The sequence below is a fragment of the Glandiceps talaboti genome, chromosome 17 (assembly GCF_964340395.1).
Source record: "Glandiceps talaboti chromosome 17, keGlaTala1.1, whole genome shotgun sequence".
NCBI lineage: Eukaryota > Metazoa > Hemichordata > Enteropneusta > Spengelidae > Glandiceps > Glandiceps talaboti.
In genome coordinates, this window is record NC_135565.1 from 2028399 (window position 1) to 2056323 (window position 27925).

The window sequence follows — 27925 nt, forward strand, 5'->3', positions numbered from 1 at the left end:
CGGACGGACGCACAGACACACGGACGCATGGACAGACGGAACCCAATCCATAAGTCCCCATCCGGGCTTCGTCCGGCGGGGACTAATAAACAAGTTGTTGGTAAACAATGGTTAGTATCCCCATATCTCTCAGCAATGTGCAAACCAACATAAGACATGTACAAGTGCAGTATGTCAATCAATGATGAGTCAATCAAACAGATATTGTGCTAAAGTAAGGAAATTTATTTTAACAAAAAAAATTGATCATCTTATAAACATAACAAAGATTTGTACCCTTGATTACCAATCTTTCAATTTTTGTTAATGAAATATCTAGAGAGGAAAACACTTTTTCATTCACTTAATTGCTAGGTATTTTATTCAGGGTTGAAACTTTTCTTAAATATAAAATCAATAAAATCCCAACCTTCCTGCCCTATTTTCATAAGTCAAGTTACTGTAAACAAAAATTCGTATTTTAATTTTTCTAATTTAAAATTCATCTCACATCACACAGCATACCGTATACAAATCTAAACAGTTGTTTTAAGACAATCAAACTTTAGACTTTGACATTTAGATTTGACCAGTCTAGTAGATTTAGGTACAAAACAGAATATGAATCAACAGAAGAGTGAATTTTACATGACATACTAGCATTGTGTGGTTTTTTCTGTGTTTTGTTATTTTCCCTGTTCCCTGGAGGTTATGGGGAAATTCAAGGATGGCAAACAAAGTTCTTAAATTGATAGAACCTTAGAGAAATATCCTTTCTTGGTAATTTGATTTCACAGTCAACGCAAAGGACAGGGCAGAAATAATGAAAAACATCCTTATCAGCTAATAAACATACCAAATAATACGGTATTTGACATGACGACATCCTTATCAGCTAATAAACATACCAAATAATACGGTATTTGACATGACGACATCCTTATCAGCTAATAAACATACCAAATAATACGGTATTTGACATGACGACATCCTTATCAGCTAATAAACATACCAAATAATACGGTATTTGACACGACGACATCCTTATCAGCTAATAAACATACCAAATAATACAGTATTTGACACGACGACATCCTTATCAGCTAATAAACATACCAAATAATACGGTATTTGACACGACAGCATCCTTGTCAGCTAATAAACGTATGGAATAATACGGTATTTGACACGACGACAATACTCGTCCCAATCAGCACCATATTTTTGTTTACATTGATGACTATCTCTCATCTCACGATGAATTAGTAGAATAATGAAATAAATTGGATAAAACCATGGCAACACACTACCAAATCCTGTAAAATAATCATACAATCAAAGATCATATTTGCTGGTTCCTTACTATGGTAACGGTTATTTTGATTCATAAATTGAGAATAATGACCCATTATACCAGTATGTAACCCCCAACACTTAATTCAATCATTAGAGAGAGACCCAATGTATATATATAATATATATAATTTGTTCATTGACTTGACAATGCGTATATGCATTGGGAAAAATAACAGAACTACGGATGGGTAAAAACGGAAATAATGCTCGACTTGGGACTGTCATTTTGTTACAGAATTAGTCACTGCCAGGTTCGCGGATTTCCCACTAAACTACAGCGAATTTTGTAATTAACATGATAATTGGTATGACCTAAAAACTCATGGAATTTGAAGTATGACTTTGTTATAGTACATGTCCTAGGACATTTACTGTAAATATTCGGACAATATAAATATTTGGTTAACCCACAGACAAGTCAGAAGACAGATTGGTAATGGATATTGTTCAAGGTGTTAATCTGGGGATTAACAGCTCGATCCTTGCCTCAGGTATGCTACAAGGGTCTCTAGCACTTTCAACATTACACTGAGAGCTACCAAAGTCCCTTTTCAGGTACTATCGGTGTTTTGTTGTTTAAACACCGCCGCATCATCGGTAAGGGTCAAAGGTTCGATAGCGTTATTTTTAACCGGAAACTGACAATTTCTGCGGAAACAGCTTGAAAATCAAGCTAGATATAGCTGAGTTATTGCCTTGTAAAACTTGCTTGTTTGGGATGGTCAAAATTATGAATATATAATGAACATATTTAATTTAAAAATGCAGAAATATGGAATTTGTTACACACTGTACGACAAATTCTGACGATTGGGCAAGTTGTGTTCTATGGCTCTATAGTAAGTTACACTCTGGAATTTTCGTCTGACCCACTGGGATTTTTGTCAGAAAAGTACATACTTTATTCAATAGTCGTAACATTTCCGACGTTTACATGAGGGTCTATGCATTCATCACCTATGTCAAAATGAACACACAAGCTGTTAACGGGTTCCCCGATCAATTTACCGGAGCAGAGTTCCCACTGACCCCACAGCAGTACAAGTGTGGCCATGATCAAAGTGAAACTGTACAACAGAAAACATACAAAATGGTTTGAAAATGATGTTTTAACTAATAAAGAAGGCAAGCTAGCTTCACATCATAAAATATCTTCAGTATGATTGTAATTTTTCTTGGAAAACAATGTGTCATCTTATTGTATGTTTTGCTTTCCAACATGGTACTGAGAGTCGATTGTTTTTATTTTGATTCATAACATGCATGTACCCCTGTCGCAATCAACGTAAAAAGATACAACACTAACTTTTATTGCAATAGTATCTACTGTGACCTGGAATATTACCTGCATCATGCCAAACACATGTTTATATATATAGTGTCGGTTTACAGCATGAGACAGTATGTGTTTACATGTCAACGATATTTGATCTGAGTCGGCTTCAAGTTCGCATGAGAGTTCAAGTGCCAATATTGCAAGTCATCTATTACATTTATGATTCTGTCAATAGGATAGCAAACTTTCCCATCGAAATATCGCGTAGTATTGTGTGGTCTGTTGATGTATACGAGACTATAATCAATTTGGGCAGATTCACACGTTGGAAAGTTATTTCCATGACAATAGAGTAATGTTTACCCGAGGCTATGATCGAACAATGAGAGAAGGTTTGTTACCAATCTGCTTGATACTTGTCTGTGGTTAACCTTGTTGTTATTTTGTCCAAGGTGCAACAATAACAAATAGGTTAACCAAAAGTGTCCGAATATTTATAGTAAATGTCCGAGGACATGTACAATAACTATCAGTTATTTCAACATATGGAAATGACCACGATATTGCCATATATAATTATCAATGATAGTTACGATAATGGACCATACCCACATCACCACTCACCATTCCCATCAACACACACCCTCCCCCCCCTTTGCCACCACCCCTAGCAGCTACCCATAATAATGGAACAGCTATGGGTTAACTCACCACAAGGTAGTGACCATGATATAGCCATACAGATATCACCCAGATAATTAGGATGTCGCACCATACCCCACCAACCACTGACTAATAATCGACTTCCTGTACGTGTTGGTATACTCTCTAAATCTATACAAATAAAAAAATTATGAATATTAATTTATCATAACATGTACTATATTCAATATTGGTAGATTCTTCATGATAATGGTAATCTACAATGTCTTCACCATGGCAATCTATGATGTCATTGTCATGGCAATCTATGATGTCATTGTCATGGCAATCTATGATGTCATTGGCATGGCAATATATGATGTCATTGGCATGGCAATCTATGATGTCATTGTCATGGCAATCTATGATGTCATTGGCATGGCAATCTATGATGTCATTGTCATGGCAATCTATGATGTCATTGTCATGGCAATCTATGATGTCATTGTCATGGCAAGCCATGATGTCATTGTCATGGCAATCTATGATGTCATTGTCATGGCAATCTATGATGTCATTGTCATGGCAATCTATGATGTCATTGGCATGGCAATATATGATGTCATTGGCATGGCAATCTATGATGTCATTGTCATGGCAATCTATGATGTCATTGGCATGGCAATATATGATGTCATTGGCATGGCAATCTATGATGTCATTGTCATGGCAATCTATGATGTCATTGTCATGGCAATCTATGATGTCATTGTCATGGCAATCTATGATGTCATTGTCATGGCAATCTATGATGTCATTGGCATGGTAATCTATGATGTCTTCGTCAATGAAATCTATGATATCATCATCATGGCAATCTATGATATCATTGTCATGGCAATATGATTAAATTTATTGAAAAGTCTTTTGAGATTGTCTGCATTCAATGTATTACTGTTGCTAAGTGACAGCAGTATGACCAAAAGCACATCATGACAATTTTTTAGAACTAAATTGATAACTTTCAGTAGTGCTATAGGCATGGTGCAGTGTCTGTCTGTCTGTGTGGGTGGGTGGGTGTGCATGCGTGCTTGTGTGCGTGCATGTTTGTGCGTGTGTGTGCGTGTGCGTGTGCATGTGTGTGTGTGTGTGTGTGTGTGTGTGTGTATGTGTGTGTGTGTGTGTGTGTGTGTTTGTGTATGTGAACAACTTAAAGTCAAAAACTGCCAGTCGGATTGACTTGGTATTTGGTAGGAATAGTACTTATACATGTTGTATGTCTATTTGGGAAATTGTTCAAAGCAAATTGATAAAAAAATGTCATTTTCGGTCAAAAAACTTAAACTTAAAAATAGCACCAATGGCGTTGTAGTACAACTGTACAGTTTTTAAAAATGTTTACACACATGCTGATCCATGCTAAATGTAGGTGTTCATTTGCTGATTGACTATCCAGTCAAGCTCCTCCCCCTACAAACAACATCCAAACCAAGAGATGGACAAATCCCACTTTCAAACTCTTCCCTTTACCTCTTACTCTCAAGATACTATTACAGTGTCCCCCCTATGTAGTTACTTTTAACATGTTGGTCATGACTTGGTAAGCTCAGAAATTGTCTGAAAGGATCTGAAAGGATCTGAAAGGATCTGAAAGGATCTGAATAGCCTAAAAATTTGCTTTAAGTGTCAAAAACCCTTCAGAGGATCTGAGGGGAGAACCTAAGAGCCCCCATGAGAGGTGGGGGGAGAACCTAAGAACCCCCATGAGAAGTGGGGGGAGAACCTAAGAGCCCCCATGAGAGGTGGGGGGAGAACCTAAGAGCCCCCATGAGAGGTGGGGGAAAAACCTAAGAGCCCCCATGAGAGGTGGGGGGAGAACCTAAGAGCCCCCATGAGAGGGGGGGGAGAACCTAAGAGCCCCCATGAGAGGGGGGGAACCTAAGAACCCCCATGAGAGGGGGGAGAACCTAAGAACCCCCATGAGAGGTGGGGGGAGAACCTAAGAGCCCCCATGAGAGGGGGGGAGAACCTAAGAGCCCCCATGAGAGGATGGGGGGGGGGGGAGAACCTAAGAACCCCCATGAGAGGTGGATATTTACCATCACGATGCTATTAATTAAATTACTTTTTGAATATATTTACCCTATGCAGTCATTAATTACATTATTGTGCTATCTTATTAAGTATTTAGTAATGGGTTGATTATAACAATGGTTACAACATTGACATGACCTCTGTGTGATCTACATTCCTGGAGACTCTATTTGATCTAATTAACACAATTTGACATCTCTTCAATATCTTAGCTTGATTTGGAAGCCAATAAAACATCAACCTTTGTTCCTGAAAGATGTACTGTACTGTGACAATTATTTACACAGTAATTGGACACCACGTTTACAATTCAACTAAAATACATTTTAAAAGGTCACCTAAGATACTAGTCCAGGGTCACACAAAGGTCACCTAACATACTAGTCCAGGGTCACACAAAGGTCACCTAACATACTAGTCCAGGGTCACACAAAGGTCACCTGACATACTAGTCCAGGGTCACACAAAGGTCACCTAAGATACTAGTCCAGAGCACACAAAGGTCACCTAAGATACTAGTCCAGGGTCACACAAAGGTCACCTAAGATACTAGTCCAGGGTCACACAAAGGTCACCTAAGATACTAGTCCAGGGTCACACAAAGGTCACCTAAGATACTTGTCCAGAGTCACACAAAGGTCACCTAAGATACTAGTCCAGGGTCACACAAAGGTCACCTAAGATACTAGCCCAGGGTCATACAAAGGTCACCTAAGATACTAGTCCAGGGTCACACAAAGGTCACCTAAGATACTTGTCCAGAGTCACACAAAGGTCACCTAAGATACTAGTACAGGGTCACACAAAGGTCACCTAAGATACTAGTCCAGGGTCACACAAAGGTCACCTAAGATACTAGTCCAGGGTCACACAAAGGTCACCTAAGATACTAGTCCAGGGTCACACAAAGGTCACCTAAGATACTAGTCCAGGGTCACATAAAGTTTTTTTTGTTATTATATTTTCAATGCTATGTCCAACAATAAAACGTAGTATTATGACACAAGATTGACAAATTGTAATCATTGGATATTTGCATACTGTTATCTCTGTATTACTTTCCATATACTTACGTTTTAATTTTGGATCATTTGGATTTTTTCTGAAAGCGTCCTTCTGTGAATTTGAAGCTCTAAAGATTACATATCCAATGACTAAACAAAGAGAGAACAGGGAAGTGATAAGATTGCAAGTCAAGATGTACAAATTCAAACACACGACGAGGAGTCTGAATAACAACAAATGTGTACGTCATTGGTTCTAACAATATGAGTAAAATTGTTTTGAGTGATTGACAGTCACTTGTGGTGGTATAATTAATATGAAAGTGATTGACAGTCACTTGTGGTGGTATAATTAATATTAAAGTGATTGACAGTCACTTGTGTTGGTATAATTAATATTAAAGTGATTGACAGTCACTTGTGTTGGTATAATTAATATTAAAGTGATTGACAGTCACATGTGGTGGTATAATTAATATTAAAGTGATTGACAGTCACTTGTGTTGGTATAATTAATATTAAAGTGATTGACAGTCACTTGTGGTGGTATGATTAATATTAAAGTGATTGACAGTCACTTGTGGTGGTATAATTAATATTAAAGTGATTGACAGTCACTTGTGTTGGTATAATTAATATTAATGTGATTGACAGTCACTTGTGGTGGTATAATTAATATTAAAGTGATTGACAGTCACTTGTGTTGGTATAATTAATATTAAAGTGATTGACAGTCACATGTGGTGGTATAATTAATATTAAAGTGATTGACAGTCACTTGTGTTGGTATAATTAATATTAAAGTGATTGACAGTCACTCATGGTGGTAGTATAATTAATATTAAAGTGATTGACAGTCACTTCTGGTGGTATGATTAATATTAAAATGATTGACAGTCACTTCTGGTGGTATGATTAATATTAAAGTGATTGACAGTCACATGTGGTGGTATGATTAATATTAAAGTGATTGACAGTCACTTGTGGTATAATTAATATTAAAGTGATTGACAGTCACTTGTGGTGGTATGATTAATATTAAAGTGATTGACAGTCACTTGTGGTGGTATAATTAATATTAAAGTGATTGACAGTCACTTGTGGTGGTATAATTAATATTAAAGTGATTGACAGTCACTTCTGGTGGTATGATTAATATTAAAGTGATTGACAGTCACTTGTGGTGGTATGATTAATATTAAAGTGATTGACAGTCACATGTGGTGGTATAATTAATATTAAAGTGATTGACAGTCACTTGTGGTGGTATAATAAATATTAAAGTGATTGACAGTCACTTGTGGTGGTATAATTAATATTAAAGTGATTGACAGTCACTTGTGGTGGTATAATTAATATTAAAGTGATTGACAGTCACTTGTGGTGGTATAATTAATATGAAAGTGATTGACAGTCACTTGTGGTGGTATAATTAATATTAAAGTGATTGACAGTCACTTGTGGTGGTATAATTAATATTAAAGTGATTGACAGTCACTTGCGGTGGTATGATTAATATTAAAGTGATTGACAGTCACTCATGGTGGTATAATTAATATTAAAGTGATTGACAGTCACTTGTGGTGGTATGATTAATATTAAAGTGATTGACAGTCACTTGTGGTATAATTAATAATAAAGTGATTGACAGTCACTTGTGGTGGTATGATTAATATTAAAGTGATTGACAGTCACTTGTGGTGGTATAATTAATATTAAAGTGATTGACAGTCACTTGTGGTATAATTAATAATAAAGTGATTGACAGTCACTTGTGGTGGTATAATTAATATCAAAGTGATTGACAGTCACTTGTGGTGGTATAATTAATATTAAAGTGATTGACAGTCACTTGTGGTGGTATGATTAATATTAAAGTGATTGACAGTCACTTGTGGTGGTATAATTAATATTAAAGTGATTGACAGTCACTTGTGGTGGTATGATTAATATTAAAGTGATTGACAGTCACTTGTGGTGGTATAATTAATATTAAAGTGATTGACAGTCACTTGTGGTATAATTAATATTAAAGTGATTGACAGTCACTTGTGGTATAATTAATATTAAAGTGATTGACAGTCACTTGTGGTATAATTAATATTAAAGTGATTGACAGTCACTTGTGGTGGTATAAATTACCCAATTTTCTTGAAGTAAAAACATCTACTACGTTTACAGTATGTCTTTGATAAATAAATATCTGTGATAATTCTGATAATTGAAAATAAAGTAGGCCAGTCTCCACTCTAAATCTAAAATGCCTCTTACATATTAATTTCAGACTTACCTTGGATAACAATAATAACTGTGACAGCCATGTTGGATAACTGTACAGGGTGGTCCACTAAGTAACGTGTTTGTAGACTGTATGTAAATGGTACCCAGGCTAAGTCACCAAAGACCAACATGAAACCAAAGCCATCATGAAGTATGTCCATTGTACTCAAAATCGCTGGCTGAAAATTTGCACCAATAACAATATGAACTATATTTTACAGAATATAATTGATAAAACCATTTCTCTGCTAGACATTTAGGACATTAGTAGAAACAAATGAGAGTTGAGGTGACAAAGAAACTCTTACAATAATAAGAACAGTATCATAAAAGTAAGAACAAAACTATGTTAAATTCAATACTAAACTTGCAGATATATCTTGTGGACTATGAAGTTCAGATATATCTTGTGGACTATGAAGTTCAGATATATCTTGTGGACTATGAAGTTCAGATATATCTTGTGGACTATGAAGTTCAGATATATCTTGTGGACTATGAAGTTCAGATATATCTTGTGGACTATGAAGTTCAGATATATCTTGTGGACTATGAAGTTCAGATATATCTTGTGGACTATGAAGTTCAGATATATCTTGTGGACTATGAAGTTCAGATATATCTTGTGGACTATGAAGTTATTCAGATATATCTTGTGGACTATGAAGTTCAGATATATCTTGTGGACTATGAAGTTCAGATATATCTTGTGGACTATGAAGTTCAGATATATCTTGTGGACTATGAAGTTATTCAGATATATCTTGTGGACTATGAAGTTATTCAAATGTGCAGGTCAGGAAATCATGGCTCACTGGTCTGGACTCTAACAAATTTATGTTGAAAATTGAAAATTTCACTTCATTTAGAGAATGAAATATGAAAATACCGCCAATGGATATACACGATCATTTGGCTGTTGCTATGGGAGCGGTCATATTAGATATATTTGCATACATTTTTGTATGTTTTTGTTCACTTGTGTATGAATTCCTGATATTATCTTTGCAATATATGTGATCATTTGGTTGTTGCTATGGACGTGGTCATGTTGTTAGATATATTTGCATACATTTTTGTATGTTTTTGTTCACTTGTGTATGAATTCCTGATATTATCTTTACAATATATGTGATCATTTGGCTGGTGCTTTGGGCATGCTCTTGTTGCTAGGCATATTTACATACATTTTTGAATGTTTATTCAATTGTCTATTAATCCCTGTTATCTTTGTGAAATACACAACCGTTTGGCTGTTGCTATGGGCGTGGGCATGGTTGCTAGGGATATCCGCATACATTTTTTAAATGTTTACTCACTTGCCTACCAGATGATGTTGTTATTTGACCAAAATATTTGCATATTACTGATGGAATCATCATGTCATGAACAAGTCTTACTTTACACCCCTTAAGAATGTTCCCACCAAATTTCTACCAATCTGCCCTATAGTTTCTGACTTTAAATTTTTTTACTAAAAATCACATTTTTTTACCCAAATCACACACCTGTGATGCGATCATTTTCATTTGAACAATTCCCAACTCGACCCCACAAGTAATGTCCCCACCCAAATACCAAGGCAATCGGGTTGGCAGTTTTTGAGTTTAAGTCGTCCACACACCTACACACATACAGACAGACAGACAGACAGACAGACAGACACCACTCGATGCCTATAGCACTACTGAACCTACATTGTAGTTCAGTTGTGCTAATAAAACCTTTACGACCCAGACATGGTTGTACAGCCTAAGTTACAGGCCAGGCCGTCCTAAAGTCAGGTCCTTCTGCCGAATGACCTCAGTCCTCTAAACCCATATCCAGGCAGTAAAGATTAGTATTAACCAGATTATAATGTAGTCCATGAAATAGTCTCCTAATAATAGACTTACCTCATGCCAAAGACCATCCATCACATTAATAGACTTACCTCATGCCAAAGACCATCCATCACATACCAAGCTTGAAACACAGATACTAATATTATGCCAACTGATACAGAACCAGATTTTTCATATGCTTTAGCAATCATTGCAAAATTTAACAAAACCTACAATGTAAAGAAATAACTATTAATTACACTGAAATTAATCATGTTAAAGTAATTGGTAGGAAACTTACAATGAACTTATACATGTACTTGAACATGCTGTATGAGTTTCCCAGTCATTTTACCCAGGGTTCCCTACCAGTGTTTTTTGTTAAGGGTGGTAAGTAGGTAAAATCTACCTGAGTTCCCCAGTCATTTTACCAGGGTTCCCTACCAGTGTTTTTTGTTAAGGGTGGTAAGTAGGTAAAATCTACCTGAGTTCCCCAGTCATTTTACCAGGGTTCCCTACCAGTGTTTTTGTTAAGGGTGGTAAGTAGGTAAAATCTACCTGAGTTCCCAATCATTTTCCCTACCAGTGTTGCAAATAAACTTATAAAACAATCTGGGAAATTGTGACCATGATTTAACCCAATTTCATCCTCTCTCTGAATGCCAAGGTTTCCCACTACATTATAATTTCAGCCTCTCTCTGAATGCCAAGGTTTCCCACTACATTATAATTTCATTCTCTCTCTGAATGCCAAGGTTTCCCACTACATTATAATTTCAGCCTCTCTCTGAATGCCAAGGTTTCCCACTACATTATAATTTCAGCCTCTCTCTGAATGCCAAGGTTTCCCACTACATTATAATTTCATTCTCTCTCTGAATGCCAAGGTTTCCCACTACATTATAATTTCAGCCTCTCTCTGAATGCCAAGGTTTCCCACTACATTATAATTTCAGCCTCTCTCTGAATGCCAAGGTTTCCCACTACATTATAATTTCAGCCTCTCTCTGAATGCCAAGGTTTCCCACTACATTATAATTTCAGCCTCTCTCTGAATGCCAAGGTTTCCCACTACATTATAATTTCATCCTTTCTCTGAATGCCAAGGTTTCCCACTACATTATAATTTCATCCTCTCTCTGAATGCCAAGGTTTCCCACTACATTATAATTTCAGCCTCTCTCTGAATGCCAAGGTTTCCCACTACATTATAATTTCAGCCTCTCTCTGAATGCCAAGGTTTCCCACTACATTATAATTTCATCCTCTCTCTGAATGCCAAGGTTTCCCACTACATTATAATTTCAGCCTCTCTCTGAATGCCAAGGTTTCCCACTACATTATAATTTCATCCTCTCTCTGAATGCCAAGGTTTCCCACTACATTATAATTTCAGCCTCTCTCTGAATGCCAAGGTTTCCCACTACATTATAATTTCATCCTCTCTCTGAATGCCAAGGTTTCCCACTACATTATAATTTCAGCCTCTCTCTGAATGCCAAGGTTTCCCACTACATTATAATTTCAGCCTCTCTCTGAATGCCAAGGTTTCCCACTACATTATAATTTCAGCCTCTCTCTGAATGCCAAGGTTTCCCACTACATTATAATTTCATCCTCTCTCTGAATGCCAAGGTTTCCCACTACATTGTAATTTCAGCCTCTCTCTGAATGCCAAGGTTTCCCACTACATTATAATTTCAGCCTCTCTCTGAATGCCAAGGTTTCCCACTACATTATAATTTCAGCCTCTCTCTGAATGCCAAGGTTTCCCACTACATTATAATTTCAGCCTCTCTCTGAATGCCAAGGTTTCCCACTACATTATAATTTCAGCCTCTCTCTGAATGCCAAGGTTTCCCACTACATTATAATTTCAGCCTCTCTCTGAATGCCAAGGTTTCCCACTACATTATAATTTCAGCCTCTCTCTGAATGCCAAGGTTTCCCACTACATTATAATTTCAGCCTCTCTCTGAATGCCAAGGTTTCCCACTACATTATAATTTCAGCCTCTCTCTGAATGCCAAGGTTTCCCACTGTTAGTACAGCTAGAATAGAGATATTTCAATCTATCAATGGGATTTTTCTTTTTTGGTTTGAATGAATATAACTATAATTAATAAATGTTGTGTTTTTTGTCAGATTCCCATTATCAAAATCCTGACATACAGAAGGAGGGGTGGGGGGGGGGGGGGTGTAAGATTATGCAGGCAATGAAAAATGGGTTGTGTTTATATTAATTATTACAAAAGAACTGCTCCAGGGGACTTGTTCCAGTCTAGTCTATGGTTTGACAAATTGTACATTCTCAATGTTGTGCCAACTGATAGTCAGTATCAGTCAAGCTGACAACAAATTGTGCAAGTGATCAGTTTTGTCAAGATATATTGTGTTACTTTTGGTCTTTATAAGTTATAATAATAAAAGTAAGACAGGTATGAATGATTAAACTGACCAGAACAAAGCTGGAGGACACAGTGTCAGTACAGTTACCTATGATCCTTAGTCTATAGCCAACCCAACAATGTCATACCCAGTCTCCATCTGGTCCTACGATTGTATGCACTCTAGCCCTCTAGTGGCAGCAAATGAACAAGGCTAGAGGGTCTAGTGGAAAGCTTTCATGAGGTTACTAAAGGGACCAACAATTTGACACTATGTATGCTACATGCATAGATTTTAAACTCTGTTTTATACAGCTTTCAAATTTTATTTAAAGCAACATAGACTAGCCATTGCAGAAGAACTGGGCAGTAGAAAAGATTACTAACGTTAACTTACCCAACCAATAAGTCCTTACAAATCTATCGATATAACTTACCCAACCAATAAGTCCTTACAAATCTATCAATATAACTTACCCAACCAATAAGTCCTTACAAATCTATCAATATAACTTTAATACCCAACCAATAAGTCCTTACAAATCTATCAATATAACTTACCCAACCAATAAGTCCTTACAAATCTATCAATATAACTTACCCAACCAATAAGTCCTTATAAATCTATCGATATAACTTACCCAACCAATAAGTCCTTATAAATCTATCGATATAACTTACCCAACCAATAAGTCCTTATAAATCTATCGATATAACTTACCCAACCAATAAGTCCTTATAAATCTATCGATATAACTTACCCAACCAATAAGTCCTTACAAATCTATCGATATAACTTACCCAACCAATAAGTCCTTACAAATCTATCAATATAACTTACCCAACCAATAAGTCCTTATAAATCTATCGATATAACTTACCCAACCAATAAGTCCTTATAAATCTATCGATATAACTTACCCAACCAATAAGTCCTTATAAATCTATCGATATAACTTACCCAACCAATAAGTCCTTATAAATCTATCGATATAACTTACCCAACCAATAAGTCCTTACAAATCTATCAATATAACTTACCCAACCAATAAGTCCTTACAAATCTATCGATATAACTTACCTAACCAATAAGTCCTTACAAATCTATCAATATAACTTACCCAACCAATAAGTCCTTACAAATCTATCAATATAACTTACCCAACCAAGAAGTCCTTATAAATCTATCGATATAACTTACCCAACCAATAAGTCCTTATAAATCTATCGATATAACTTACCCAACCAATAAGTCCTTATAAATCTATCAATATAACTTACCCAACCAATAAGTCCTTACAAATCTATCAATATAACTTACCCAACCAATAAGTCCTTACAAATCTATCAATATAACTTACCTAACCAATAAGTCCTTACAAATCTATCGATATAACTTACCCAACCAAGAAGTCCTTACAAATCTATCAATATAACTTACCCAACCAATAAGTCCTTATAAATCTATCGATATAACTTACCCAACCAATAAGTCCTTACAAATCTATCAATATAACTTACCCAACCAATAAGTCCTTACAAATCTATCAATATAACTTACCTAACCAATAAGTCCTTACAAATCTATCGATATAACTTACCCAACCAAGAAGTCCTTACAAATCTATCAATATAACTTACCCAACCAATAAGTCCTTATAAATCTATCGATATAACTTACCCAACCAATAAGTCCTTACAAATCTATCAATATAACTTACCCAACCAATAAGTCCTTACAAATCTATCAATATAACTTACCCAACCAATAAGTCCTTACAAATCTATCAATATAACTTACCCAACCAATAAGTCCTTACAAATCTATCAATATAACTTACCCAACCAATAAGTCCTTACAAATCTATCAATATAACTTACCCAACCAATAAGTCCTTACAAATCTATCGATATAACTTACCCAACCAATAAGTCCTTACAAATCTATCGATATAACTTACCCAACCAATAAGTCCTTATAAATCTATCAATATAACTTACCCAACCAATAAGTCCTTACAAATCTATCGATATAACTTACCCAACCAATAAGTCCTTACAAATCTATCAATATAACTTACCCAACCAATAAGTCCTTATAAATCTATCAATATAACTTACCCAACCAATAAGTCCTTACAAATCTATCGATATAACTTACCCAACCAATAAGTCCTTATAAATCTATCAATATAACTTACCCAACCAATAAGTCCTTACAAATCTATCGATATAACTTACCCAACCAATAAGTCTTTACAAATCTATCGATATAACTTACCCAACCAATAAGTCCTTATAAATCTATCGATATAACTTACCCAACCAATAAGTCCTTATAAATCTATCGATATAACTTACCCAACCAATAAGTCCTTATAAATCTATCAATATAACTTACCCAACCAATAAGTCCTTATAAATCTATCAATATAACTTACCCAACCAATAAGTCCTTATAAATCTATCAATATAACTTACCCAACCAATAAGTCCTTATAAATCTATCAATATAACTTACCCAACCAATAAGTCCTTATAAATCTATCGATATAACTTACCCAACCAATAAGTCCTTATAAATCTATCAATATAACTTACCCAACCAATAAGTCCTTATAAATCTATCAATATAACTTACCCAACCAATAAGTCCTTATAAATCTATCAATATAACTTACCCAACCAATAAGTCCTTATAAATCTATCGATATAACTTACCCAACCAATAAGTCCTTACAAATCTATCAATATAACTTACCCAACCAATAAGTCCTTACAAATCTATCGATATAACTTACCCAACCAATAAGTCCTTACAAATCTATCGATATAACTTACCCAACCAATAAGTCCTTATAAATCTATCAATATAACTTACCCAACCAATAAGTCCTTATAAATCTATCAATATAACTTACCCAACCAATAAGTCCTTATAAATCTATCGATATAACTTACCCAACCAATAAGTCCTTACAAATCTATCAATATAACTTACCCAACCAATAAGTCCTTACAAATCTATCGATATAACTTACCCAACCAATAAGTCCTTATAAATCTATCGATATAACTTACCCAACCAATAAGTCCTTATAAATCTATCGATATAACTTACCCAACCAATAAGTCCTTACAAATCTATCGATATAACTTACCAAACCAATAAGTCCTTACAAATCTATCAATATAACTTACCCAACCAAGAAGTCCTTACAAATCTATCAATATAACTTACCCAACCAATAAGTCCTTACAAATCTATCAATATAACTTACCCAACCAATAAGTCCTTATAAATCTATCAATATAACTTACCCAACCAATAAGTCCTTATAAATCTATCGATATAACTTACCCAACCAATAAGTCCTTATAAATCTATCAATATAACTTACCCAACCAATAAGTCCTTATAAATCTATCGATATAACTTACCCAACCAATAAGTCCTTATAAATCTATCGATATAACTTACCCAACCAATAAGTCCTTATAAATCTATCGATATAACTTACCCAACCAATAAGTCCTTACAAATCTATCAATATAACTTACCCAACCAATAAGTCCTTATAAATCTATCAATATAACTTACCCAACCAATAAGTCCTTATAAATCTATCAATATAACTTACCCAACCAATAAGTCCTTACAAATCTATCAATATAACTTACCCAACCAATAAGTCCTTACAAATCTATCGATATAACTTACCCAACCAATAAGTCCTTATAAATCTATCGATATAACTTACCCAACCAATAAGTCCTTACAAATCTATCAATATAACTTACCCAACCAATAAGTCCTTACAAATCTATCAATATAACTTACCCAACCAATAAGTCCTTACAAATCTATCAATATAACTTACCCAACCAATAAGTCCTTACAAATCTATCAATATAACTTACCCAACCAATAAGTCCTTACAAATCTATCGATATAACTTACCCAACCAATAAGTCCTTACAAATCTATCAATATAACTTACCCAACCAATAAGTCCTTACAAATCTATCAATATAACTTATCCAACCAATAAGTCCTTATAAATCTATCAATATAACTTACCCAACCAATAAGTCCATATAAATCTATCGATATAACTTACCCAACCAATAAGTCCATATAAATCTATCGATATAACTTACCCAACCAATAAGTCCTTATAAATCTATCAATATAACTTACCCAACCAATAAGTCCTTACAAATCTATCAATATAACTTACCCAACCAATAAGTCCTTATAAATCTATCAATATAACTTACCCAACCAATAAGTCCTTATAAATCTATCAATATAACTTACCCAACCAATAAGTCCTTATAAATCTATCAATATAACTTACCCAACCAATAAGTCCTTATAAATCTATCAATATAACTTACCCAACCAATAAGTCCTTATAAATCTATCAATATAACTTACCCAACCAATAAGTCCTTACAAATCTATCAATATAACTTACCTAACCAATAAGTCCTTACAAATCTATCAATATAACTTACCTAACCAATAAGTCCTTACAAATCTATCAATATAACTTACCCAACCAATAAGTCCTTATAAATCTATCGATATAACTTACCCAACCAATAAGTCCATATAAATCTATCGATATAACTTACCTAACCAATAAGTCCTTATAAATCTATCAATATAACTTACCCAACCAATAAGTCCTTACAAATCTATCAATATAACTTACCCAACCAATAAGTCCTTATAAATCTATCAATATAACTTACCCAACCAATAAGTCCTTATAAATCTATCGATATAACTTACCCAACCAATAAGTCCTTACAAATCTATCGATATAACTTACCCAACCAATAAGTCCTTACAAATCTATCAATATAACTTACCCAACCAATAAGTCCTTATAAATCTATCGATATAACTTACCCAACCAATAAGTCCTTACAAATCTATCAATATAACTTACCCAACCAATAAGTCCTGGTCTTAATTCACAAAAGTATTTCAAGTCAAATTTTTCGCCAAATCTTGGATTTAATTCATGACCCATGAAGAAATCATAGAAAAAATAACCTGAAAAAAAATTGAAGCAACTATTAAACTTTCCTGAATGTTAAAACACAACTAACTTTCCTGAATGTTAAAACACAACTAACTTTCCTGAATGTTAAAACACAACTAACTTTCCTGAATGTCAAAACACAACTAACTTTCCTGAATGTTAAAACACGACTAACTTTCCTGAATGTTAAAACACAACTAACTTTCCTGAATGTTAAAACACAACTAACTTTCCTGAATGTTAAAACACAACTAACTTTCCTGAATGTTAAAATACAACTAACTTTCCTGAATGTCAAAACACAACTAACTTTCCTGAATGTTAAAATACAACTAACTTTCCTGAATGTCAAAACACAACTAACTTTCCTGAATGTTAAAATACAACTAACTTTCCTGAATGTTAAAATACAACTAACTTTCCTGAATGTCAAAACACAACTAACTTTCCTGATTGTCAAAACACGACTAACTTTCCTGAATGTTAAAACACAACTAACTTTCCTGAATGTTAAAACACAACTAACTTTCCTGAATGTTAAAACACAACTAACTTTCCTGAATGTTAAAACACAACTAACTTTCCTGAATGTCAAAACACAACTAACTTTCCTGAATGTTAAAACACAACTAACTTTCCTGAATGTTAAAACACGACTAACTTTCCTGAATGTCAAAACACAACTAACTTTCCTGAATGTTAAAACACAACTAACTTTCCTGAATGCTAAAACACAACTAACTTTCCTGAATGTTAAAACACAACTAACTTTCCTGATTGTCAAAACACAACTAACTTTCCTGAATGTTAAAACACAACTAACTTTCCTGAATGTCAAAACACAACTAACTTTCCTAAATGTTAAAACACAACTAACTTTCCTGAATGTTAAAACACAACTTTCCTGAATGTTAAAACACAACTAACTTTCCTGAATGTCAAAACACAACTAACTTTCCTGAATGTTAAAACACAACTAACTTTCCTGAATGTTAAAATACAACTAACTTTCATGAATGTTAAAATACAACTAACTTTCATGAATGTCAAAACACAACTAACTTTCCTGAATGTTAAAATACAACTAACTTTCCTGAATGTCAAAACACGACTAACTTTCCTGAATGTTAAAACACAACTAACTTTCCTGAATGTTAAAACACAACTAACTTTCCTGAATGTCAAAACACAACTAACTTTCCTGAATGTCAAAACACAACTAACTTTCCTGAATGTTAAAATACAACTAACTTTCCTGAATGTTAAAACACAACTAACTTTCCTGAATGTTAAAATACAACTAACTTTCCTGAATGTTAAAATACAACAAACTTTCCTGAATGTTAAAATACAACTAACTTTCCTGAATGTTAAAATACAACTAACTTTCCTGAATGCTAAAATACAACTAACTTTCCTGAATGTTAAAACACAACAAACTTTCCTGAATGTTAAAACACAACAAACTTTCCTGAATGCTAAAATACAACTAACTTTCCTGAATGTTAAAACACAACTAACTTTCCTGAATGTCAAAATACAACTAACTTTCTTGAATGTTAAAATACAACTAACTTTCCTGAATGTTAAAATACAACTAACTTTCCTGAATGTCAAAACATAACTAACTTTCCTGAATGTCAAAACACAACTAACTTTCCTGAATGTTAAAACACAACTAACTTTCCTGAATGTTAAAACACAACTAACTTTCCTGAATGTTAAAACACAACTTTCCTGAATGTTAAAATACAACTAACTTTCCTGAATGTTAAAACACAACTAACTTTCCTGAATGTTAAAACACAACTTTCCTGAATGTTAAAACACAACTAACTTTCCTGAATGTCAAAACACAACTAACTTTCATGAATGTCAAAACACAACTAACTTTCCTGAATGTCAAAATACAACTAACTTTCTTGAATGTTAAAACACAACTAACTTTCCTGAATGTCAAAACACAACTAACTTTCTTGAATGTTAAAACACAACTAACTTTCTTGAATGTTAAAATACAACTAACTTTCTGAATGTCAAAACACAACTAACTTTCTTGAATGTTAAAACACAACTAACTTTCTTGAATGTTAAAACACAACTAACTTTCTTGAATGTTAAAACACAACTAACTTTCTTGAATGTTAAAATACAACTAACTTTCCTGAATGTTAAAACACAACTAACTTTCCTGAATGTTAAAACACAACTAACTTTCCTGAATGTTAAAACACAACTAACTTTCCTGAATGTTAAAACACAACTAACTTTCCTGAATGTCAAAACACAACTAACTTTCCTGAATGTTAAAACACAACTAACTTTCCTGAATGTCAAAACACAACTAACTTTCCTGAATGTTAAAACACAACTAACTTTCCTGAATGTTAAAACACAACTAACTTTCCTGAATGTTAAAACACAACTAACTTTCTTGAATGTTAAAATACAACTAACTTTCCTGAATGTTAAAACACAACTAACTTTCCTGAATGTCAAAACACAACTAACTTTCCTGAATGTTAAAACACAACTAACTTTCCTGAATGTTAAAACACAACTAACTTTCCTGAATGTTAAAACACAACTAACTTTCCTGAATGTTAAAACACAACTAACTTTCATGAATGTCAAAACACAACTAACTTTCCTGAATGTCAAAACACAACTAACTTTCCTGAATGTTAAAACACAACTAACTTTCATGAATGTTAAAATACAACTAACTTTCCTGAATGTCAAAATACAACTAACTTTCCTGAATGTCAAAACACAACTAACTTTCCTGAATGTCAAAACACAACTAACTTTCCTGAATGTCAAAACACAACTAACTTTCCTGAATGTTAAAATACAACTAACTTTCATGAATGTTAAAATACAACTAACTTTCCTGAATGTCAAAATACAACTAACTTTCCTGAATGTCAAAACACAACTAACTTTCCTGAATGTCAAAACACAACTAACTTTCCTGAATGTCAAAACACAACTAACTTTCCTGAATGTTAAAATACAACTAACTTTCCTGAATGTTAAAACACAACTAACTTTCCTGAATGTTAAAACACAACTAACTTTCCTGAATGTCAAAACACAACTAACTTTCCTGAATGTCAAAACACAACTAACTTTCCTGAATGTCAAAACACAACTAACTTTCATGAATGTCAAAACACAACTAACTTTCATGAATGCTTCTTTCTATAAGTGATTTGTTATAGTTATACAAATAGTGTGATGAATTCAGTTGAAAGTAAAAATTAATAAAACAAGGCTAAGTAAACAAGGCTAAGTAAACAAGGCTAAGTAAACAAGATTATCACACTCATTTATGCATTAACTAGTATAGAAGACAGAAGGCATGATACTCCAATGCACTGTGGCTTTAGGATCACAGTAAGTCGGTCGGACACTTAATATATTCATGAATGCACTTATAAACGGGAAGTAAATAACCTGGCGTAGGCGTGATACTTTATTCAAATTTTAAAGAAACCAGGACAAGGAAGACATTTGTCTGTGGTGGAGAGTACGTGTAAGAGTACATGCTGTCTGTGGTGGAGAGTACGTGTAAGAGTACATGCTGTCTGTGGTGGAGAGTACGTGTAAGAGTACATGCTGTCTGTGGTGGAGAGTACGTGTAAGAGTACATGCTGTCTGTGGTGGAGAGTACGTGTAAGAGTACATACTGTCTGTGGTGGAGAGTACGTGTAAGAGTACATGCTGTCTGTGGTGGAGAGTACGTGTAAGAGTACATGCTGTCTGTGGTGGAGAGTACGTGTAAGAGTACATGCTGTCTGTGGTGGAGAATACATGTAAGAGTACATGCTGTCTGTGGTGGAGAGTACGTGTAAGAGTACATGCTGTCTGTGGTGGCGAGTACGTGTAAGAGTACATGCTGTCTGTGGTGGAGAGTACGTGTAAGAGTACATGCTGTCTGTGGTGGAGAGTACGTGTAAGAGTACATGCTGTCTGTGGTGGAGAGTACGTGTAAGAGTACATGCTGTCTGTGGTGGAGAGTACGTGTAAGAGTACATGCTGTCTGTGGTGGAGAGTACGTGTAAGAGTACATGCTGTCTGTGGTGGAGAGTACGTGTAAGAGTACATGCTGTCTGTGGTGGAGAGTACGTGTAAGAGTACATGCTCAAAATCCACCAAAGCGAAGGCATTAAGCTAAATCACGCTCGGTTATAACGTGAAACCCGTATGAATGAAAGTCCGGCAAGTACCAATATAATATCATGCATTTGACGTCACGTATACTCTCAAGTCTTGAAAACAGCAGCATGGTTTATTGCGAACTTTTACTTCAGCATTCACAAGTTGATCAATTGACTGATGTTGATTAAATCCTGCTAGAAACGTAAAAGCCAAAAGTCCTATTGTCTAAAATAATTATTCAACAATAGTTTTAGTTATTCCAAATATATTTGTACATTTTTCACATGTTGAAACAGGTGAAAGCCACTGTCAATTTGTCCATCATCATTGCAGTGCCTGTGAGGTTTACCTGAGCCATCAACGTCTACAAATTATGGAAACGTGTGAATAAAATATATAAACAAAAAACAAAAAAACTATAAAAGCATGTTCACTTACAGCACTTACAACGTGCCCAAAATACGGCAGCTAGGATTATTACGCGCACCAGGAAATTTGAACACATAACCCCTATTCTAAAACAACTTCATTGGCTTTCAGTATCTCATCGTATTGTTTTCAAACTTCTGCTCATCACTTACAAAGCCCTAAATAGAATCTCTCCACAATATCTCAAGGACTTAATTACACCTCGTTCTTCATTACGCATTCTTCGTTCATCGGATAAATGCCTTCTGCATACACCCAAATGGAATCTGGTTTCCTATGGTCGCCGCTCCTTCTCTTCAGCAGCTCCTGAACTTTGGAACTCTCTACCCCTGGACATTAATACCTCTCCTAATTGTAAACATTTTCAAAAGACGCTTAAAAACTCACATATTTCAGAGAGCATTTTCATCTTCTTTCTAACTCTAAGTGCCACTGAACATTGTTTTCTTTGGATATTTGGCGCTATATAAATTTATTAGATAGATAGATAGATAGATAGATAGATAGATAGATAGATAGATAGAATAGAAATGTAATTCTTTTGTTTTAGTTTTAATTCACTTCACTCCCATGGCCCAAACTTCACCGAAGAGAGAAACCGAATGACCGACCTATCCTAGATCGTATACAATGTAGCTACTTCATGTACTGTGACATCGAAAACACAGCAAACTACATTTACAATTTTATTCAAATTGTAAAACATGCTACTGTCTCTGGAAAACATTCTTTACACAGCAAATTGTATTTATCTGTACATGCTTTTATCATTTTTTTGTTTTTTGTTTATATATTTTATTCACACGTTTCCATAATTTGTATATTAAGATGACACTCATTATACTAGATGACTTTGACCTACTCTGTATATAAATATTGGTCAGATTAAGATGACACTCATTATACTAGATGACTTTGACATACTCTATATAAATATTGGTCAGATTAAGATGACACTCTTTATACTAGATGACTTTGACCTACTCTGGATATAAATAGTGGTCAGATTAAGATGACACTCATTATACTAGATGACTTTGACATACTCTGTATATAAATAGTGGTCAGATTAAGATGACACTCTTTATACTAGATGACTTTGACCTACTCTGGATATAAATAGTGGTCAGATTAAGATGACACTCATTATACTAGATGACTTTGACCTACTCTGGATATAAATAGTGGTCAGATTAAGATGACACTCATTATACTAGATGACTTTGACCTACTCTGGATATAAATAGTGGTCAGATTAAGATGACACTCATTATACTAGATGACTTTGACCTACTCTGTATATAAATAGTGGTCAGATTAAGATGACACTCATTATTCTAGATGACTTTGACCTACTCTGTATATAAATAGTGGTCAGATTAAGATGACACTCATTATACTAGATGACTTTGACCTACTCTGCATATAAATAGTGGTCAGATTAAGATGACACTCATTATACTAGATGACTTTGACCTACTCTGTATATAAATAGTGGTCAGATTAAGATGACACTCATTATACTAGATGACTTTGACCTACTCTGCATATAAATAGTGGTCAGATTAAGATGACACTCATTATACTAGATGACTTTGACCTACTCTGTATATAAATAGTGGTCAGATTAAGATGACACTCATTATACTAGATGACTTTGACCTACTCTGCATATAAATAGTGGTCAGATTAAGATGACACTCTTTATGCTAGATGATTTTGACCGTGTAACATACAACCATAGCTCAGAGCACCTATCAAACTACCATTTTAGAGAGTATTACAGATTGCTCATCTCCTAATGTTGGACTACGGTATTATGAATATACAGGAAAGAAATCTGTCATTGTATTTTTTTAAATAATTGTGATCTGGGGACTGTATTCATGAAAATGTTGACTTGATACATGTTGGAAAGTGCTGTGACACATTGACCCAGTTTTGAAAATTAACTCTTTAAAAAAAAAAATTCAGAATCCTGTACAGATTGTTCTCTAATTCTGATTCTTCTCTCCCTAAAGTAATAAAAATAGTGATAATTTTCTTACCTGAATTTGCTCTAGAACACAAAGCTGATGGTGGTCCTAATTTAGCTTTGATATACAGGTATGTACTTAGAAGGTATGAAAACATAATAGCAGTAGTTGCTAGCTGTAAGTACTTGTTATATAATATGACCACTGGATAGTTGTAATAAACAGCAACACCAAAGACAACAAAACTGACCAGTAATGCATAGAATGCTGTCAATATACAAGAAAAATATTTGTGAATTTCAAATGAATTCCTTTGCTATAATTTTATATTTAGCAGTTTTTGTGTGAATATGTGTGTGTGTGTGTGTGTGCATGTGTGTGTGTGTGTGTATGTGTGTGTGTGTGTGTGTGTGTGTGTGTGTCTGTGTAATGTTTTGTTATAGTAAACCAGAGATTAGCTAACTTTGTTATGTTACTTTACCCCAGTGTAATGTTTCGTTACAGTAAACCAGAGATTAGCTAACTTTATTATGTTACTTTACCCCAGTGTAATGTTTCGTTACAGTAAACCAGAGATTAGCTAACTTTATTATGTTACTTTACCCCAGTGTAATGTTTCGTTACAGTAAACCAGAGATTAGCTAACTTTATTATGTTACTTTACCCCAGTGTAATGTTATGTTACAGTAAACCAGAGATTAGCTAACTTTAGAGAGGTTGAAAAGTTGGTGAAAATGACTTTTGTGGGTCCCCTAAGTAAAAGAACATTTCACATGGTGGGTCCCCTAAGTATAAGAACAATGCACATGTACTTACCATTTATTTTGTATGTTAATCTTTGTCCATTCCTGAGTGGCATTCCTTTTACTTCCTATAAGGACACAGAGGTCACAATCATTATCAAACCTATTTTATCTCTTTAGATTAATTATTACGCCAAAACACAACTCCATATTTGGGCAATAACAACAATTATTACGCCAAAACACAACTCCATATTTGGGCAATAACAACAATTATTATTGTTGTTCATGCCTTTCTTGCTACGTTTTATCTAAAACAAAGTCATCGCCTCGCTCCGCAGCACTGAATACTAATGCGTACTGATAGGAACCATGAGTGCCGAAGGCACGAACTTACATATTTGGGCAATAAAAACAATTATTATGTAAAGACACAACCCATATTTTGGGAGATAAAAACAATTATTATGTAAGGACACAACCCATATTTGGGAGATAAAGCTCTTAATTCCTAAGCTCACATATAGAATGGTGTTATACTTACATATCCCATTGGCATTACATATAAAACAGCCTGAAATAACATCCATGCAATAAATATCACAATGATATCTATATCAATATAATCATCAATAGTTGTTGAAAAATTTGGTATCTGAAGAACTGAACAGCTCTCAGGTTGACAAGCAAAGTATAGATAGTAAACTGTCACTGGTAGGCCAATAACCATAAGTACACTACCTGTCAAAGTAAAAATAGTAGACTGTCACTGATTGGCCAATAAACATTAGTACACTACCTGTCAAAGTAAAAATAGTAGACCGTCACTGATTGGCTAATAACCATTAGTACACTACCTGTCAAAGTAAAAATAGTAGACCGTCACTGATTGGCTAATAACCATTAGTACACTACCTGTCAAAGTAAAAATAGTAGACTGTCACTGATTGGCCAATAAACATTAGTACACTACCTGTCAAAGTAAAAATAGTAGACTGTCACTGATTGGCCAATAAACATTAGTACACTACCTGTCAAAGTAAAAATAGTAGACTGTCACTGATTGGCCAATAACCATTAGTACACTACCTGTCAAAGTATAAATAGTAAACTGTCACCGATTGGCCAATAACCATTAGTACACTACCTGTCAAAGTAAAGATAGTAGGGCATAACTGGTTGGCCAATAACCTACCAGTGTTTTTGTTAAGGGTGATAAGTAGATAAAATCTACCTGCATTCCACTGTCATTTCACCAGAGTTCCCTACCAGTGTTTTTAAAAGGGTGGTAAGTGTAGATAAAATCTACTGAGTTCCCCTGTCATTTCAATATGTTGTGATACCATAATGTACATACAGTTTATAATTCTTACCAATGGGTCCCATAAATTCATATTCTGTTGTCTTTGGTATGGCAACATCTGATTTCTTGTCTGTTGCCATGGTTATCTTTCTCCTTTATGCAGAGAGTCTTACTGTTATGGTGTGTTCTGAGGAAGAATTAACGAAAGAAGTATATGATATAATTTAATGTCTATTGTATCTGTTTGTCTAGTACTAGTGTATACTGATATTATATATATATAGTCGGCAAGGGAGTGGTTGGCTGAGTTGAAGTGGTTTGATATTGGGTCGGTTTTGTTTTTATTCCTTATCAGTGATGAATGGTTCTGCATGTGGATGTAGATGGTATCTCCCATGTCTCTAACATTATCTTTCCACACTTCTCAGTGTATACCATATATTATGTTTGTTGTTTTGCATTTTATGTGTCCAGAGATTGTGTATTTTGTGTTGTTTGGGCCTGTCCAGAGATTTTGTGTGAATTCTGTCTTCGTTATCATGTATTTGCAGATTGCACATCGTGATGCTTTGCATTGGTGTGATCCTGTTTCTTGTTTGTTAAAAAGTCTGTCTGTTGTGTTTCTTGTGAATGAGGATTGATTCCAGATCTATATATACATATATGATATATGACCCACAGATTCATCTTGTTATTCTGTTATGCTCTATCTTTATGTGTGTGTGTGTGTGTGTATATGTGTCTGTGTGTTTGTGTTTGTTTGTGTGTGTGTTTGTCTGTGTGTGTGTGTGTGTGTGTGTGTGTGTGTGTGTGTGTGTGTGTGTGTGTGTGTGTGTGTGTGTGTGTGTGTGTGTGTGTGTGGATGGATGGATGTGAACACTATCTCAAAACCACTACATGATTCTTATAAAACTGGACAGGTATCTAACATTAAAATGGCAAGAATCTATAAAGATTTAGTAGACATCACGTGCATATTATTTGCATAGTTAATTATTCTTGTAATGAAACAAATAACTTGATCGTGCAAGTCCACCCACCGCCAAATATAGACTATATTTTCACGGTGGGTGGACTTCGCGATCACAGAAACAAGTGTAAGTTTACCACTTTCATATACAGTTGGCTAAATACGTCAATATTATCGACATTTTATTGTATTCTGATAGTAATACCTTGGAGTACTGATAATAATTACTCCAAGGTGTGCACTGATGTCACTGATGATACATATCTCGGGGGGAAAAGTGTATGCGGCCATGCGGTGCAACCACAACTATATCCAATGAAAGTAACAAGCTATATAACTCTTAAGAGAGTATTCATACAAATCAATGTATTTATCTTACCTGGGTTGAAGCTATCAGTGCAATGCAATGGCTTTCATTACGAAACCTCCAGCTTAGTAAATA

The 27925-nt window shown here is 34.4% G+C and overlaps 1 protein-coding gene across 1 annotated transcript; it reads right to left on the reverse strand.

Moving 5' to 3' along the window:
* Positions 1 to 282: 282 nt before the first annotated feature.
* LOC144448466 (delta(14)-sterol reductase TM7SF2-like) lies at positions 283 to 27925 on the reverse strand. Its single transcript, XM_078138723.1, has 11 exons — positions 27863 to 27925; positions 26584 to 26700; positions 25755 to 25951; positions 25284 to 25338; positions 24540 to 24734; positions 17803 to 17909; positions 10565 to 10684; positions 8642 to 8810; positions 6421 to 6501; positions 3323 to 3445; positions 283 to 1295 (listed from the first exon to the last, which is right to left on the reverse strand). Exons 2-11 carry the CDS (start codon positions 26651 to 26653, stop codon positions 1135 to 1137), a joined length of 1278 nt encoding a protein of 425 aa, XP_077994849.1. The 5' UTR covers positions 26654 to 26700; positions 27863 to 27925; the 3' UTR covers positions 283 to 1134.